Below are 19290 nucleotides of genomic sequence, written 5' to 3' on the forward strand. Positions count from 1 at the left end.
TGTGTATAAATGCATGAGGAGTTGGTTTAATCTTGGGTTTTTCCCCTACCAGGTCAGATATTATGGTAGGATTAACTGCAAACCAGATCCAGGTCTCATTAAACTAATACAGTAGAATGATAATCAGAAAATTGCCAAGTAATGAACAAAACCCAGAACTTTTAAACCTTATTAAGCCATTGTGGCTGATGAGCAAGTTTCATAGCCAAGGCTTTCATGTCTGAAAAATGACCCTGGTATTTGCCAGCTGGCATTATTGGTTAATTTGGGTTAGACTCAATTTGCGTAGAGGAAAGAACACAAAGTAAAAGAGTATCTCTGTGGAGCAGGAGGGAGCTCTTAAAATCCGTGTAGTAAAAATCTACTTGTATGTAGAAAATCTTTGGCAAAATGCATCCTTATGCAGCAGTAAAAGATAAAGTGTATAATAAATTACATATACCCATTCCTTAAGAAAAGACAGAATAATTATTTAAAAAAAAAAAAAAGAAAATAAAAAAAGAATGTACTAGTGTGATGTGTTCGCATTGAAAGGCATTGTCAGCATTTTTTCCTCTTGTAGGGATCTGCTGTGTCCAAACTCTGGATATTTCTTATTCTTACCTTTTGAGATATTTAGCTGGGGATGAAGGGAGTGAAAAAAAAAAAAAAGCATTTCATAAATAATTGAGCAAACTTCCATTTCTGTAGTGGTTTCAAGTATGACTTTTCTAACTTTAAGAATAATCACAGGAATCTTTCATTTGCTGCAGTTTCTATGGAAAGAGGCGTCTGGAAAATGTCTTCTCTTAGCTGTGGGTTTTGGCAGGGGCTGTAAGCAAGTGTGGTCAGTGTAATTAAACTGACAAGTGCTTGAGGTACTGTACTTGTTTGCTGTGTGTACTTTCCTTCAGTAAATATTAGTATTTCTCCTAAATCTCCCCCTCTAGCTGGTGACTGTGACATCGTTTAAACTGGAGTGTAGCATGTAACAAGGCAGCATGGGAAGCAGCATTTAGGACAAAATATTAGAAGCTTTCTCAGCAAATACCCTTTTGCAATTGATGAGCAGTGGTAGATTTCTTCAGGAAAAGCTCAATCTAACAGAGAAGGCAAAAGACCTGACTCCAGCAGATTTCTCTTAGTGAGCTGCAAAAATTATCCTTTGCTGGAGAAAATCAACCTGGGGCCCTAAACTTCCAATGCTTGCAAAACATTGTAGGGTTTTGGTCTGAATCGTTACTGTTTTTCTGATAAACATCAGAATACGGCCTTGAACTTGTAAATTTAGCCCCTGAGGGGATCTCTGGGGCTCAACAGTTTTTGTGTGAGTGCTGAACAATAAGTGATCTCTTAATCGGATGATCTCTAGCAAGAATTAAATCTGAATTAACTCTTTCTAGCTCTCCTTGGTTTCATGTTTACATTGCTCTCTCTCTGTACCTCCTCCTCTACAGACGCCTCTTTATCTTGTAAACCATGGGGAGACTGGACCCATCCGGTGCAACCGCTGCAAAGCTTACATGTGTCCCTTCATGCAGTTCATTGAAGGTGGGAGGAGGTATCAGTGTGCATTTTGTAACTGTATAAATGATGGTAAGTAATGTTTCTCTAATCTGGAATTCATGCAAATTCCATAAGACTAAAAAGAAACTGTATCCCTAAAATTATTTTCTTGACTTGATGAAAAAATAGTTTAGGGAGGTACAGTAATTTGGCTTATTTCATGAATGAAAAAAAAAATCACTTCCCAAGAATAGTAGAGGGAAACATTTGTTCAGTACAGTTTAAAAAAAAAGTATGAAAAATAATGCTGACTGATGAAGTGCAGTCTGGTGTGATCAAAACTTTATTTTAAAAATTTTACGACAACGTAGGATACAGAACTGCTTGTGTTGTTAATTGAAAGCAATTTTTGTGCTGAAAGAAAACATTAATTTCTTCAAGAAATGCAAATACATACAGCAAGAAGCAAATATTTGGGCCCATGTTAGCTTCATCCTGTGCATGACTGTGGATGCAATGGTTAAATAAGCTATTAATCTTACTGTGACAAGTGTTGGTTTTCACAGAAGATGCCATGCCATATTTGTTCAAGTGTGCTGCATGTGACTCATAACTGTTCTTGTGCTCTTGGCGAAATCCCAAATCTTTGCCAGAACTAGCCTTTCTAGACATTTGTATCGAGCTGGATTTCCTCAGCTGGATCACAGGGGCATGGTGCTTTCCCTAATACAGTCATCTTTTCAACTCTGAAACGTGAACCTCGTCAGACTCGGTCCAACTGCTTTTCTGCCTGGAGCTCTAATGTTTGTGCAGGCATAGCAGATAATAAATTTCATAGTTTGTTAACAATTTAAACTCTCATAAAGGGAAATTTAAATGCACTGGGAACACTTAAAGAAAGACATTTAAGTTGCAGTAGCATTTTAAATCATGCTGGTATTACTATGGTGTCTTTTATCCAAGTCAGAAAGCACTTAAAAAAAACCCCTTTGATAAGGACTAAAAATGGCAAAGAAACTAGGTTGATATTCCCCTCACTCACACACACATGCATGCACTTTGGCTGGCAAAAATGTGAAAAATAAGCATTCTGAATATGTATTCATTGAGGACCCATGAGACTAGCTCTGTGTAAATTGTTGGTGCAAAGCCACTTGATTTCTTACTGCTTTGGAGTATATCACATCTGCTAAAAGAATCTTGACTCAGTGTTGTTCCCCTCTTTCCCCAATTATAAATGTTTTTTCCTGTTCTTGTGTTGGCTTGTAGTCCCTCCATTCTTCTTTCAACACCTGGACCACATGGGCCGGCGGATAGACCACTACGAAAGGCCAGAGCTGTCCCTGGGATCTTACGAATACGTGGCTACTTCAGATTATTGCCGAGTGAGTATTGTCAGTGTGCAAACCAGTGTACAGTGTTATGGCAAAACAGACAAGCTCCTTTAAATCCTTAGAGTAAGTGCACTTGTAAGATGGATATCAGCTTCAGAAACATTCTAGGAAATATGGGTAGGTGTGGAGAATACTATGTTTTGTTCTTTTGTGTTGCGGAGTGTGAGACAAGCAAAGTAAGAATAACAAGCAGTGCAGCAAAATCGTGGATCACCAGTCTTTAAGTGAGGCATGTGTTTGGTCTTACCCAGCATGTTGTGCTGTTCAGGGGATATCTTTGAAATTCTGCTGCATTGTTGCATTTTAAATGTATGTCTTCTACTGATTTTGAAGACAGGCACATGCCTAAATTGCCTTCCCAATACCCAAAACCTTAGCAAGGGAATTTGACCTTGTAATCCATTCCTGGCAAGAGTCGTCTTAGTGTTCCGACCAATAAGTTACAGTGGAATGGGTTCTCTCTCCTAATATCAACTCACTGAAGAACTCAATCCAGAGCCCACTCATGTTACTCTAAATATTTGTAGTTGGTTTTATTACAGAACTCTATTTGATACTTCTGAAAACATAAATTACTTAATCTTTTAAAACTTCAGCTCATTTTACAAAACTACAAGTGTGACTTCATCTGACCACAGCATGGGCATATTTTTCTGTTCTTGCTGGAATTAGGCAGAATTTTCTTCCTGTGAGTGGAGCCATGATAAGGTTAGAAAAGGCATCTGGGTCCTACACAATCTTGAAGTAGCTACCAGTAACTTCTTCAGACCATTAAATTACTGCTGATATGAAGGAAAGGAAAAGGTTCAGTTCTGCTTGCTTACTAGAGCACTACTCCAAAATCCAGTGAGATCTATGAGATAACCTATAAGATTTGATTGAAGCCTGGGTTAAACCCCAAAACAGGAGAGAATTGTGGTGAGATGTTGCAGAAATACAGTGTGGGACGCTCAGTGTACATCCAGTGTAACTCCATCAAATTCTGAAGCCTCAACTTCTGCCATGTAACTAAATTAGGGAGTTTCCCTGAGAAGTCATCCAGTATGGTCTGCCTGCTTGCTACAAAGATGCATCCACATACTTACTGCAATGTTACAAAAAAGAACCTCTTAAAAAATAACACTCTGTGCTGGAAATGCTAAGTCATTAAATGTTACAGAAGTTAGCATTATTTTGTAATTCACTTCTCATTTGGCTCCAAGTTGCAGAGGTTCCCTTCTTTTATAAATTCAGTTCAAGACCAGAACTGAGAAGTCATTTCCTTATGTGCTTATCAAATGACAAGGATGAACAGCTACAAAAAATTTTAACAAATCCCAGCTGGTTTGCATTATTGCACTCCTGCTAAGCGGATGTGGTGAGAGCCACAAGTCCGCGTTTCTGCCATATATTTGTCAGAACTTAGGCAGAGATTCTTTCGAAATGCTGATCTGATACAATCGTTTAGAAGCAGTTTTTGGTGCAGTTTCTGAAATGAGAATCCAAGTAGAGTAAACAGAACAATTTTGAAAAATACTGCCTGGTTTTGGTTCCGTGGAATTAATCCTGATTTACATGAGTCAAATGAGTGAGATCAAGGGTATAATGTTTAGTTTTGTTTAAAGTTTGCCAGGGACTAAGGATAAGTCATGACTAAAGGGTTAGATGAATTTTTCTTAAATGGAATTTTTCTAGGGTTTAGTTTAACAAGTATAATTTGTTTAAGAGGTCAGAACTCTATATGAAGGCAGTAGAACAGTATAATGAAAAAGCTGTCCTGAATTTGACACCAAATAATGACTACTACTCGTTTAATGGGAATTAGGAAAACTCATTTTAGGGAGTATGATGTTTACTCTTGCTCCGTTCATTTCATGTTAACTTTCTAGGTACATCTCTTGGCATTACTTTTTTTTTAAACACACCTTCCTCTTACTTTTTCTTACTTACAGAAACTTGTGTCAGTACTGTATGCACAATTTGTATGCCACTTACACTGTGGGTAAGAGGAACTCCCAAAGGAAAGCAGGGATACAGAAAAAAGCCAAGAGGCAAATCTGTTTAAACACTTGAGTTTCAGCAGAAAAGTTTGTGCTTCAACTTATCGAATGAACTGTTACCCTTTAGATATTTTATTCTGTTAGGATGCTGTTTTCCAGGGATAATGTTTTATTCCAGGGCTGGACTTTAGCCAATGCATGTCAGCTTTCTGCAATAGTTACTATTTACGATACACAGCATTTTTCAAACAACTGAGCACTGTCTTTACATTGCCTTAAGGTACCACCTCTAAATTTTTTCCTCATAACAGGACACTGTCTAATTTTCCTGGTGAATGGTCTTTTTTTTTTTTTTTCTGTGTAGGACAAGAAGCCTCCAAATCCACCAGCTTTTATCTTCATGATTGATGTATCGTACAGAAACATAAAGAGTGGCCTAGTGAAACTCATATGTGATGAACTGAAGACTCTGCTAGATAAACTTCCAAGGTAGAGACATTAGTGTGCTTGGCTTAACTCAGTACACTGCACTTCTCATGCAGCTTTGCATGCTGAAAGGCAAAAACCAAGCTATGGAAAATGTCAAAGTTTCCAGTACAGGAATTTTTTGAGTGATAGTGACCAAATGTTAATTTTTAGCACTGCTGGCAATTCTTAACGTGGATGTCTGGGCTTACTGTATGAACAGAAAGAATCTGCCAAGCTACTGCATGTGGAGCTTGCATTCTTTTCCTTTCTTGCAGTGAACTCTAGTGGTGATATCAGCTCAGTCACAGCCCGTAGCTTTGACTTCACTTGCTGTGGTTGTGTTCACTGCAGTCCTGCTTTTCTCAATGATTTAAACAGGGAAATACCCCAAACAGAATACTCGGGAGTAGCCAGTCTCTCTAAAAGCATAGTGTTGGTGGCTTGTATCTTTAGCTCTTACTGTTAATTAGCAAAACTTTTAAAGCTTCTTGCTGCACTGTGAGACTTCTCTGTCCTGGTTTGTATCTGAGAGGAGAGCAAATCTTGTAGGCAACAACCACTTTATGAAATAGAGCACATGTGCTTTGTGAGCGTGAAATACACAGCAGTAGTATTGCTACTGGTCAATATTATTGATAGTGTATTTAGTGCATTATTGATAGTGTATTTTAGTGTAGTTTAGTATAGTTTTTAGTGTATTTAGTGTAGTTTTCAATAGAATTTAAATAACGCAGACATGTAGTGAAATGAGAGTAGTGGAAGACTGAAAAATGAAGTAGACAAGATGTTTCTTGTCTACATATAAAGGTACATAAAAAAAAGAACATCCAAAAAGAAAATGCATTCTAAGTAACAATGCTTGCACAGGGAGAACAGATTTAAGAAATGGAGAGAGCAGTGTGAGGAAGGGTGGGAGATGACATCCTTGGGACAATCTGGGATATGTTAAAAATCCTTTTTCTTATGGTCTTCTGGGATCCCTGTACTGAAAAGAAATTCCAATCCAGGGTGAGGCTTTAGCTTATCAGATGCCCATGTAAAGCCGTCTTTCAGGTAGTTTTTCCCTGAAGATTACACTGGAGACACAAGTGTTTGATATTATGCTGAACATCTCTCAGAGCTTTCCATGAGAATTGGTCATGACTCTGAAGAAAATAAGAGGCATGAGTGGGAGTAACAAAAAGCATTTGGCAGTTTGGAAACTTGACTAGGGCAAGTAGAGGAGGAATGAAAGCAAGTATATCCAAAAGAGACGTATTCATCCTTCTCACCAGCACTCTGCTGAGATCTGCTGTGAAATAATTTGGCCCAGGGTTTTCATGTCCACTGAAAAAAAGCAATAAAAGAAATAGAGAAAGCCAGGCCCTTCAGTTTCTTCAGGCCCTTCAGTTCCTCAGAACAATACTAATTTAAAAGAAGACAAGCATAAGGCATTCCACCAAAATTTGTGGTGAAAGTTTTACTATGTTGCTTAGACACGGAGGTCACTATATGTTCATTTTCTGTTGCTGGACAAAGACACCTGCAGAAATATTCTGCTGTTCCCACATGAGGGAAAATCTCTCTGCAGGGAATTCACCTTGAGCTTCTGTCTGTGAGAGGAAGGACTTGGGGTAGCAAAAAAATCTGTGGCACAAAAAGTCCTTGCTCACTGAAATTTTTGAGCAGATGTTTTCAAGCCTGTGTTCCAAACCAAAACCCCACCCCTGACTGTATTTTGAGAAAGACTGAGAAATGTGTTTATAGAAATTGTGCTTATGAGCTCAGAAAATCAGATAATGAGTTGTGCAGTTATGATTTTTAGGTACATAATTAAAAAACCAAAACAACCAAAGACCATTTGAATGTGTTTCTGTGCATATGAGTCAGGTTCTCCTTGTGAGACTTCAAAAAGAACTAAACAGTGAGCTCCAGAGGCAATTGACTGTTTAAAGCTAACCTTTAAAACAATGATAGAACTTGGTTGAAGTGGGACAGTGCAGACTGACACTGGTAAGAGCAATATCTGGAATAAAGGTCCTAAACACCTGAGGTGTAACACCTTTGGGACTGGGGTGATGCAGATGCTTCTTTTTGAAGTAGGAAAGTGCTGTATGTATAGAAATTCAATAGGCCTTGGTCCTCATCCATCTCCATAACTAATTGTCCTGTTCTCTCTTTCCCATGTTAGGATGTCAACATGGTCTAGTCTTTATCTTTGGGATTTTTGACTGTTTGAATGGGATGCACCATTCATAGGGTTGATGTAACTTTATAACTTTTGAAAAAAAATAAACAATAGAGCAGTTGATTTTATTGGGGTGTTTGAATTTGACCTAAGGCAAAGATTGAGGCCATTACATCTGCTTGGTTGTTGTTTGCTTTGTGGTTCCCAGTACAGATAATAATCACAGAGCAGCCTTGCATGTCAAAGGAATGCTTTTATTGCAAGGTCAGGACTTCAGAATTATAACCAGTTGGGTTTTGTTTTTCTTACAGAGAAGAGCAAGAAGAATCCTCAGCAATTCGAGTTGGTTTTGTCACTTATAACAAGGTCCTTCACTTTTTCAATGTAAAAAGCAGCTTAGCTCAGCCTCAGATGATGGTGGTCACAGATGTGGCAGAAGTTTTTGTTCCTTTGCTGGATGGTTTCCTTGTTGACTTTGAGGAATCTCGATCAGTTGTTACCAAGTAAAGTACAATTATACTTCATGAGAATACGATGTGAATGCTTATGATGTGCATTATGCCTTCTAGTCAGTTGGGTTTTGGGCCATACAGGTATCCATTGAAGTACTTCAGAAGCCAGCAGGTGCTTCAAGCTCTGTGTTTTCACCTATGAGGCAAAAAAAAAAGCAATAGTCACAGCCTCCCAGTGATGAACTGGAAAGTTTATGTGGGCCAGGTGTAAACCATCTTCAGCTATGCTGCCTCAGAACTGGGAGGGAGTGTGGCTCTGAGCCATATTGTGTTTTCCCTCTTGCAGTGCACATGATGTGCACATGATCTTAGGACTCTGAAGTTCTTACAGCACACCAGAACTACTTAATGGTTAGCTATTTTTTATTTATTGCATGTTCCTTTAGGTTACAAGCTTTGAAATAATGCATCTCGTAGAATTAAAAAACATGTATTTTCTTTTATTCTGTCTGGGGTCCTAAGAAATTGAGGAAGGAACATATATATTATCTTTTGCACTATAAATTTTTATGAAAAACATCATTCTGTGTGAAGACTTGGTATGTTACAAGGTATGTTTGGGGATTACCATACACTGACCAGTTGAGACACTGATCCTTTTTCTTTCATAGCTTGTTGGACCAGATTCCAGAGTTGTTTGCAGACACTAACGAGAGTGAGACCATCTTCGCTCCTGTTATCCAGGCTGGCATGGAGGCACTTAAGGTTAGAACATTGCTCTCTGTCAGAGAAGCAGCTTGAAATTGGGTTTGCTAAAAGCCAGTCCCATCACAATGGGAAATTAGGGGATAAAACGTCATTGATTGTTTCCAGCGCTAACGTGCCGTTATTCTAACAGTACCTCCAAACTGCTGTAGTCAAAATAAGAACTGACAAGCATAACATCTGTTCCCAGATGTTCCTGTTGAGGGAAACCAGTCCCTAGAGTCTGTTCCATGTAAGAGGGATGCTCAGGAGAAGATGAGGAGCAGGAGTCCGTTTCTTGTTCAGCATTTAAGAGAAACAAAGATGTGTTTAGTTACAACGGAACAAATCAATACTCTTGTGTTTGCACAGATAGCCAGCCCTCACAAGTGTGAGGAAAGGGCAGGAAAGTCAGTATAATAATAATAGTAATAATAATAATATCAGACTTTGCTCTGGTTATTCTCTTGCTTCTGCAAAACTTCTTGTGCAAAACTGGATATTTATGACTATCTGTCTGTGACCACATCAGGCCGTGGCTGGAGGGTTTCCGTTCAGCCGACAGTTCTCCCAGCTTGGATATAGCTGGCAGGGAATCCACAGGCCAAGGTGCTGCCTAGTTGCTGTCTGTATGTCCGGGATATCCCCTGAGGTGCTGACATTCTCATGGAGCATTGTCAGTCAAATGCACCCCACCCTGGTTCACCACAAGATCTGTAGGGGCAGAATACAGCCAGCGGTGCTTTAAAATGGTTAATTTATCTGTGAGCTTTGTATGAGTAAAGCATGAACTTTGAGTACATGAATTTGTCGAAACAAAAATTAACATTTCTCAAATCTGTTTCTTATACATTGATTTAATACCTGCTTTCTTCTTATTTTTTCATACTGCTAGCAGGTATGTGTGCAAAGCACATCTGAATGCTTTTTCCTAATACTTGGCTTCAACAGAACGAATTTAAGGGGCATAATCGTAAATTTCCTTTGATGATGGCTATAAAAGAAAGCAGCTCTTAATTAAGCTTGTTATTTAGCTCAGTATTTTTAAGTTAAAATTTGTAAGGATTTTCACTGTGAATTATTCATCTGCATATGCCTTTGCTCAAGAAAACAGTTCTTGTCTAAAAAGAATAAATAGATTGTGTTGATAATATGTATATTTTAGAAGTTTTGTCAATCCAGTAGCAGTAATTCCTGATGCCTGTCAGGATAAACAGGTATTTGGGAAGTCTTTCATCCTTTAGCAGAAGGCTTCTTAAAAGGAACTGAAGAAATTGACATTCGTGATGAAAAGTAACTGTTCTTGAAATATTAGGGGTGAAACTTCAGCTCTTTGAAAAGCCAGTGCTGTCTTCAGTGGTGTTCCTGCCATAGCAGAGGGATTTCTGGTTTCCCAGAATGCCACAGCTTATTTTGAAAGGTGGAATGTCCTGTGAGCATGACGATTTCTGATTTGTGTCTGCCGTCTTGGCCGTGTAGATTTCAATGTGCAATCTGCCACAGGGATGGAATTGTCACCCATTATAAAAATGCATGGAACACCAGTGTGCCTGAACTGAGTTTTTCTGTTAAACTGCATTTCCTTTTAATTTGATCCAATTTGAGTATTTGTATTTTGATGCCTGTTGCACAGTGCTTGTATCCAATTGGAAAGTCTCCAAGAGAGGCACTCCTCCTTTTCCTCAGGAGGACATGGTGTCAGAATGCCTGGGCCGGCAAAGCTGTGTGTTGGACTGCTACTTACTGAGAGAAAAGCCCCTGTTTGTTTGGGGGCTTATTCCCTCAGGCTCTGAGTCTGGGAATGAATTCTTTACCTCCGAGGAGCTTGCAGAAAGCCTCCACTGTTCTCTGAGAGCCCCGCAGTGTGTGAGTACGGGCTTGTTAACCTTGCAGTAATAAAGGTGCCAATGTGGTGTCTTTGGAACAGGCTGCAGAACGTGCTGGGAGATTGTTCATTTTCCACTCTTCACTGCCAACTGCGGAAGCACCGGGCAAGCTGAAAAACAGAGATGACAAAAAGCTGCTCAATACAGATAAAGAGAAGGTATTTTCTGCTCTGAGCTAAGAGGGGACTGCTATTACCCTGCATTTCTCTAATAGGGCACTGACCTGTTTTCATTTACTTTCACACAGATGTGTTTGGTTATACAATGCCTCTCTAGTGGTGGGTTCTCCAAGAACATACTGAGGTGTTCCCTGCATCCATGGACAGGGGAAGCATGTTTTTGATGGTAGCCATGCCTCACTTCAAACTTCCACTTCATCCTTTTGTCTTCATCTGGTCCTTTTTGTTGTGACTAGTATCTAATGTGATGGCACTTGTATTTTTTATTCCTGTGCAGACCCTCTTCCAGCCCCAGGGAAATTATGAGGCCTTAGCTAAGAATTGTGTGGCCAACGGCTGCTGTGTGAATTTGTTCCTCTTCCCAAATCAGTACGTGGATGTAGCCTCCATGGGCCTTGTCACAATGTACACTGGTGGAACACTGTACAAGTACAACAATTTCCAGGTAAGTGGTGTAGGTTTCTTGCCTTTGAGATAGTAACAGCTGGGGGGTTGTTGTTGTTCTTCATCTCCTTTCATTCAGTGTGTGCTCGGACATTTAACTGAAAAGCAGAGTGAGTCTGGAAAACCTTGTTATCAATTCCAGGGGATAAAATTCAAACTTAGAAATGGCAGGTCAGGCTCAAGTTTGTATCTTGAAGTAGTAATAAGCTGGTTGGCATCCTAAAATTTTGCTGAAAAGTGCAGGAATGTCCAGTTAATGTCCAGGCCTAGTGATGAGGGGTGGACACTTGCATATGCCTGATTCTGATAGCAACAGTCCACATTTGAAATCCTTTTTAAAGGACTCGGAGAGCTGTTAAATGTGAGCAGTTTTGCTGGGGGGAGATGGGGATCATGGGAGGGGATGTTGGGTCACTGCTGTGCTGCTGCCCTTGGGTGTTGAACCTCTGAACTTCTGCTTTGTGTTCACAGCTCGATGCTGACAGCCCCCAGTTCTTAAGTGACCTCAGGAAGGACGTCCAAAAAAAGATGGGATTTGATGCAACAATGAGGGTTCGGACAAGTACAGGTAATAGGACCCATGGGAATGAATTTTAGATAATATAGTGCTGTGCAAATCACTTGCAAGATCAGGCTGGTTTAATTCCATTACATACCTCTTGAAAACTAATTGAATAGACTGATAAAATGCACGGCTGTGTGTATATATGTTGTTACTTATATACATATGTATATATACACGCACGTACTTCCTGTATATGTCTTCTTAACAACCAATTTTCAAGTCTGGGGAGGGCTTCTGCTCACTCTGCACACAGCATGGACTGCAAGGAAGTTGTATAAAAAGCTGTTGCTGCTGGACACTGACCTGTGCCTTCATTTTCATACTCAAACGACATTCCTGTGTCTATCCAGCTTCTTTTATTCTTTCCTTCATTCTTAGCTCAATTGCAAGTGTTACAGAAAGAGACACACCCAAAGAGGCCAAGCCAGCAGTGCAGAAGCTCTGGGTGTCTGAGTCACAGCTTTTCCCTTTCTCCAGGTCTTACAAATGCTGTTCGTAAGGACAGTTCCTGGGACTCATGGGGCTGTAAAGTAAAGCCCTGAGAGAAAAGGGCTCCTGCCTCAGTAAGTTATGTCAATTTAATTTGCCATTTTTAAATGAAGTGCTCTGTTTTAATCTGGCTGCAGGCTTCAGGGCTACAGACTTCTTTGGGGCAATTTACATGAACAACACCACGGATGTGGAGATGGCAGCGGTTGACTGTGACAAAGCAGTGACAGTGGAGTTCAAACACGATGATAAACTGAATGAAGACACCGGGGCCTTAATTCAGGTAAAAACCCCTAATTCATGTAATACCATAAAATGGTGAGCAAGACCTTCTGCAGCCAGAGCAGAGAAGTGATGGTGTAGGAGTGATGGGAACAAGGTACAACTTACACAGACTCTTGTGTCATAACACCACTAGTCAAAAGTGTGTTCCCCTACCTCTGTGCTGCATGTTCTATTCAGGGGTACTCAAATGCTTTCTAAACATTCACTGACACTTCATCAGCTGTTCATTTTTTTTCATTTCACTGTAAATAAATTTATTTGGAGTAAGAAATCCATTGCTACTTATATGGCAGTTGTGATTGCTGTGGCATTCCTTGTAATCTCTCTATTCAAGAGCAGTTCTCTGTTGCTGAACCTCTCCCAACTCCACAGACTGTAGGACTTTTTATAATGTTAGTATGAATAATTTACTTCGTAATGTCTGATAGACGTCCCTAAGAACCAGAGACACATATGCTGGTGCCACAGCTGCCAGCAGCGCTGCCAGGCTGCACTGGCTGCAGAAGGCATCATCTGCCTTTTGTGCACAGGGGGGGTGGCTCCAGTGGTGACAGTTTGTGCCTCTGTTGCAGTGTGCTGTTCTGTACACATCGATGAGCGGGCAGAGGCGAATCCGCATACACAACATAGGTTTGAATTGCAGCTCCCAGTTAGCTGATGTCTACAGGACTTGTGAGACTGATGCACTTATCAACTTCTTTGCCAAGTCAGGTACAGTTGCAACAGACCGGTTTTGTTTCCTTTTTCACTTTGGCATGGATGAAGGGGAAGGAAAGGGGGCTGAAGTGATTACTTAGTGGGAAATAATTTTTTATAACTTGCTGCTCCATACCTGAGCAATTCCTGAAGTATTATGAAATTGAAAAGACAAATAATTACCTATTTTAGACAAACTGCCATAAAAGTAATACTTGTGTGTAGGTAATGCACAGAACTGGGCAGGCACAGTAAGTGGCAATGGATATCCTACCGCAGTGCTGGGGTGTTTGGCTGTCTGTAGAAGAGACTAAAAAGCAGCCCCACTCCTCAGGTCTGTAAAATCAGAAACGAGCAGCAGACAAAGATACTTTGAGGGAGTGTCCTTTTTAACACACACTTTTATTCTGTGTTTGTAGCTTTTAAAGCCATTCTGAGCCAGCCCCTGAAGACAGTCAGGGACATCCTGATGAACCAGACCGCTCACATGCTGGCCTGCTACAAGAAGAACTGTGCCAGCCCAGCAGCTGTCAGCCAGGTAAAACGCACACCCAGTCCTACCCACCCAGGCTTTGCCACATGTGGACAGCCACCCTGCAACATCAGCAGAGCCAGGAAGGAAAATTTCAGGACAGACGTGTCCTTTTCTTTCAAGTACAGTTAATGACAGGTGGGAATTCAGTGGTGGCACTTAGAGCACAGCACGCAGAAACTGTTGTTCTGGAACAAAGGCAATGCCACTGATGAAAGTGACGCCTATATTCACACAAAGGGGCTCAGCCAGCCTTTTTCCTGCTGGAATTACGCACTAACTCACAAAGCTTTCATTTTTAATTGTTACGTTGTTAAAGATGGTTGTAGTATTCTACTTTTTGACAAAGCAGAGTGACTGATTTGTTTCCATTTGATTTATTCAGTCACATCTTAGTGATTCAATTCAAAAGACAGACTCAGGCTTTTCCATCCCAGCAGTGCTGCCAGTAACCACAAACCTGGGCAGTGAATTGTTCATTGTTGGTGAGGCCCAAATATATCAAACAAAACCAGAGCCACTTACTGTGGACCACTGTTCCTCTCCTTAATTCTTCAGAGAGTGCCTCAAAAATTAACAGGGTAACAGGGAGATGGCAGCAGCCAAAACAGCAGCTACAGCTTATAGAGCAAATAATTTCTGTTGGATTCTTATTAAATGTGTTGTTTTCTCAGCTGATACTGCCAGACACAATGAAGGTGCTGCCTGTGTACATGAACTGCCTGTTGAAGAGCTGTGTGCTGGTCGGCAGGCCCGAAATCCCAACCGATGAGAGAGCTTTCCACCGCCAGCTGGTCATGGCCATGGGGGTGGCCGACACACAGCTCTTCTTCTACCCCCTGCTGCTGCCACTTGTGAGTCAGTGGTGGATTTTTTCACTTGAACTTCTAACCCCTCTTACCTGGAAAGGACCCACTAAGATGTAGCAAGCTGTTCAATAGTTACTTTTCAAGTCAGTTCTACAACTCTTGTGTCTTTTGCCCCGCAGCACAGCCTGGATCTGAAGAGTGATGCTGTCCCAGTTGCCGTCCGCTGCTCCGAGGAGCGTCTGTCTGAGGGAGGGGCCTTCCTGCTGGCCAACGGGCTGAGCATGTTCTTGTGGCTGGGAGCCAGCGTGTCCCCAGAGCTCATCCAAGGGCTTTTCAACGTGCCGTCCTTCGCACACATCAGCACCGAGGCCGTGAGTAGATGCGGACTTAACAGTTGAGGATTTAGCAAGACCAGATGCTAATCAGAGAAACAAGTGAGGTCTTTTTTCATCCTTCAGCCTTAAAAGCATGAACGGGTGACCGGCAGAATGTGTTTGGACACCAGAAGTGCTTTAAGTTACATGAAACTTAACACTTTGACACTCTGAGCACTAAGAGGACAGAAGCTTTCACAACTTTTTTAATGTTCTTAAACTTTGACTGTTGCAGATATTAAAGTCCTTTGAACTGTGTATTGATAAAATTATAACAAACACTTTGCAATTGTTAAGTTTCTCCTGATGATGCATTTTCATATAGTGATTATTTTAAACTGAAAATGAGTCCTCAAATGAGACCTTTTAGTGAAGGAGGTGAGGTTTATTGGTTTAATATGAAATCCACAGTACCTTATAACGTAACTATCAGCAGCTAGTCTTGGTTAGAGATGTGATTGCACTACAACAACCTGCTTTCCTTCTCACAGACATCCCTGCCTGACCTGAACAATCCATTTTCTAAGAAACTGAAGCATATCCTGGAGCAAATCCAGAGCCAGAAGCCCCACACTATGAAGGTAACTGCTTTCTGCCTCAACTCATTCCTTGTACTTGTTCAAAGGAACACTCCAGGCTTTGCCAAAACTTACCAGTGGCTGTAAAAGGTTTTTTAGGTATCAAGAGTGTAGATGCTAGAAGGCAGGAGCAGAGAAATTTTCCAGCTCTGTAGCATTTGTGAAGTCTTTCCTTTGTCATGCTTCAGCTGAGAAACAGAGAAATCCAGCTTCTCACAGCTTCTCTGTGAAAGTTTTCGTTCTCATGCGGACTGCATGGACAACAGTTTGAGAGAATGTAAACTATTTCTGCACCTGCCAGTTGTTGTGAGAACAGTGGAATTGTTTTCAGTCTTGTGAGAATAATATTTGGAAATGGGTGTCTTACTGCTCAGCCTATCACCTTCAGAGGTGGTGAGTGAATAAGCCAATCATGTAATTTCTTTGTTGCAAACCACACTATCAAAGATGAGTTATTCATTAAATGGGGTCTTAGCTCTTGCTTTGACCATATCATCTGACCTACCTGTGTCGTGATTTTGCCGTTCTCTGGGGATAACAGCTACACAGGAGTCTTCCTGCGCATGGGTGAGTTCCAGCATGATTTGTAGGCACAGACATCTCAAATGTGCTTAATTCCCAATCAAAACGGATTTTGAAAGGTAGTCAGGTTTAAAAGGTAACCATTTTATTCTGCAGTCCTCAATTCACATTAGTCTCTCCAGCTTCTGCACTGTGGAGATTTATTCGTTTTGGGGGTTTTCCCCACCTCAAGAGCATCCACTAAGAGATGTAGGAAAACCGTGCTGCCATCTAGTCTGACTGTATCCTAAAACTATCTGTCTGTACCTGTTGTCTTTGCAGCTGATGGTAGTGAAGCAACGGGAGCAGCCAGAGATGCTTTTCCGCCAGTTCCTAGTAGAAGACAAGGGTATTTATGGAGGAGCCTCATACGTGGATTTCCTCGTGTGCATTCACAAAGAGATCAGCCAGCTGCTCAGTTAAGGCAACTCAAGTAAAATGTTCAGTTCCTTTTTGCCTACGCAGGAGGGACAGTTTTTGGTGCCTGAAGGCTGGCCCACAGCTCCACTGGACCCAGGCCTTCTGCTGTGCTTTACTGGCCCTTTTCTGTGCTCTTTTTGTACGGTTTCATTTGATCCCATCTTTCCCTGAGTATTTTGCTTACTTCTTAAGCTGTAGAATAGGAAGTTCTGCACTCAGGTATTAATCTTCTGGGAGTCCTGACTCTTTTCTCTACATGAATTGCTAGATTTCAGACTGCCAATGCTTAAGAGCATATATGGTATACATTTCTTAAAAGACAATTTAGAAAACTCTCAATTATTCCTTTTGCTAGTCATAAGTTGTAGCAGAGCTGGGAAAGATGATCAGAATCTGTACAGAGGAGGAAAAAAGACAAAACACTTCTTTTTCTAAGTGAGGACATAAAGTTGAATCAGATTGGCAGTAAACATGTAGTTCAGTTTGAAGGATTTCAAAGTCCTTCCTGTGAAGCAAATCTCTGTAAAGCAAATCCTTTTTTTCCTGGAAGGGACAAGTGTTAACTTTCTATGGAAGCAGAGCTCTAGGGACCCTTCCACAGCCAGCGTTATCCAGGAGACAGAAATGCCTCAGTTTTATAACTGGACTTGAGTAAGTGTGAAAACAGCAGGGATCACAGGAAGAACAGTAATCAAACAATCCTTTTGCCACCTTCGGCAGATAATGCCACACTATTATGGTACAATTCTCTCCTCGTGGGGGCAGCAACTAGTTTAGCATACTATTTAATTACGTTTTCAAAATGGCACAGGTTAGGCTTTATTTAGTACATTTGCTAACTGGAATATTCCCAACACAACTCAGAAAAATCTGTCCCTCAAAATTTCAGTGGCAGATCAACTGTGAAACAGTTGACCCATTAACCAAAGGTTATTTGTGGTGCTATAAAGCCTCTTGCTTAATAGCAGTTCTGTTACATTGACCTCCTCTCCCATGACTGATGTAATCAATGGTAACTGCTTTTAAAAACAAGCCTTTGCTAATACCAATATTGAAGGTAGAATTTAGAAAGCCAGAGCCTTTGGAACAGCTGTTTACCTCAGATACTTCATCAGTCTCTCTGTCTCTTTACGACCAATGCCTCTGAACGTGAGGTTTGAACTTTGCCAAACTTGAAAAGCTATTATTAAAAAAAATAGTGCTTCAAAGAAAGCAAAAAACACTCAAAAGTAAGGTTAAGCCTCAGTAAAGGAAAAAAGTGCCTTTAAACATTTTAGTGTTGCTACTTAGTATTAATTATTTAATATCCACAATAAGCAGTCAAAATGCATAATTTTTTGGTTCGACAGCTTATCTATACAGTCCTTTTCTTGTCATTGTCCAAGAGCTCTTGAAATAAGTGGCTGTATTATAAAAAGGTCCTCGGCCTGAACTCAGCTGCCAAGACAAGCACTTTTGAGCTGTAGACATTACCCTGTAAAAAGTATTTGTTGCCATTTCATTTGTAAAATGACACCAGCAACATTTGTGTAAAGAAATAAGCAATTATTAAATATAATCTGTGTGTGTGTTTATTCTTTCATACATCCCAAGTTCTCCAAGGTTTTATGGCCATGCATCCAGCAGTGAGTACACTCTAGGTCACCTTCTCGTACTGTGACTCTGAAGACAGGCAGCTTACATGGCCTCAGCATTTTCAGTGTGTTTCTGCTGTTGTCATCACCCATGGCTATGGTGAGAAGATACGATCCAAGTGGAGCAAAGTGTCCCAAAGAGGGGCAGTTCAGAACCAAGCTCAGGTAAGCCAAAGCTGTTTGTGGCAGAGCTACTACAGCAGAACTCTGGCCTGCCATGGGCAGTTGGTTACCTACAGTAAAGCATCACAGTGGAGAAAACAGCACATGTTGACAGCAGTCATGACAGTGACTGGTATCACACAGACATACTACACATGCAGTGCTTGGCTTCACCATAAACTGCAGGACTGTAGTATTTAACTGAGGTTTACAGCAATTAGGCCTTTTTTCTCCTTTTTCATTGCTGCAGTCATTATGTTCAAAATTACTTTTTATTTCACAGAACTTGCCCACTGCTTTCTTTTAAGCCCATGAGAATGACCCTGTTATGAAAAGGATTAGTACAGCTCTCTTCCACATTAAGTTGACATTCAGCCCATTACACGATTGCCATTTCTGTTAAAGCAATGAAGTTGCCACCAACTTAAGCAATTCTGAAGGAGGAAACACCTTTTCTACTATATACAGAAACAGTGGGTTCATTTATCTGTCACTTTCATATTACTCAAGGTATCTTTATAAAGCCGCAAGGCTTAGGGATGTTTTCAATGCAATGAGCTTGAAATGTTCATGTATCCTTTTTTAGAGTGCACTCTGGATATTAAAATCTATAGCAGGGCATAGAAAACGAGCTGAATATTCTAAAATTAATTCCGTGACTTAATGCCAGTTAAATTCCATGATCATCTCAAAACTGCTCATTAGTTTGGAGCCTGAATTCCACTCCCCTGAACAAAGCATTCAGCACCTATGAACACACACAACGAGCTGATGCTGGGGAAGAACCTCAACCCCTGGAGAGCATTGACTGCCAACCTGCACAGCACAGGCAGCATTCCAGCCGGCTTCCTGTAACCAACAAGTGTTGTAAGTGAGAATTGTGGTAAGTGAACACTCATCAGCTCAGTGATTCGGAGCCTTATCCTCCTGCTCCTGTGCAAGTGTTGTGAGAATTCACCTGACAACCAGTAATGCAATTAAAAGCTT

General features: G+C 40.8%; 1 protein-coding gene across 2 annotated transcripts in view; it reads left to right on the forward strand.

The window, feature by feature from the left end:
• SEC24D (SEC24 homolog D, COPII coat complex component) overlaps positions 1-18065 on the forward strand; it is a 44837-nt gene extending 26772 nt beyond the window's left edge. For both annotated transcript variants that reach the window (XM_017732296.1, XM_008632788.2), the window contains exons 9-23: positions 1437-1575; positions 2755-2870; positions 5223-5347; positions 7805-7996; positions 8617-8710; positions 10617-10733; positions 11032-11199; positions 11670-11766; positions 12390-12535; positions 13110-13248; positions 13653-13771; positions 14440-14619; positions 14754-14945; positions 15440-15529; positions 16370-18065. In XM_017732296.1, coding sequence (XP_017587785.1) covers positions 1437-1575; positions 2755-2870; positions 5223-5347; positions 7805-7996; positions 8617-8710; positions 10617-10733; positions 11032-11199; positions 11670-11766; positions 12390-12535; positions 13110-13248; positions 13653-13771; positions 14440-14619; positions 14754-14945; positions 15440-15529; positions 16370-16510 — 2055 coding nt within the window. In that variant the 3' untranslated portion in view covers positions 16511-18065. The remainder of the gene's footprint in view (positions 1-1436; positions 1576-2754; positions 2871-5222; positions 5348-7804; positions 7997-8616; positions 8711-10616; positions 10734-11031; positions 11200-11669; positions 11767-12389; positions 12536-13109; positions 13249-13652; positions 13772-14439; positions 14620-14753; positions 14946-15439; positions 15530-16369) is intronic.
• The last annotated feature ends 1225 nt before the right edge of the window (positions 18066-19290 follow it).

This window comes from Corvus brachyrhynchos, unplaced genomic scaffold (assembly GCF_000691975.1).
Source record: "Corvus brachyrhynchos isolate BGI_N302 unplaced genomic scaffold, ASM69197v1 scaffold20, whole genome shotgun sequence".
Classification (NCBI taxonomy): domain Eukaryota; kingdom Metazoa; phylum Chordata; class Aves; order Passeriformes; family Corvidae; genus Corvus; species Corvus brachyrhynchos.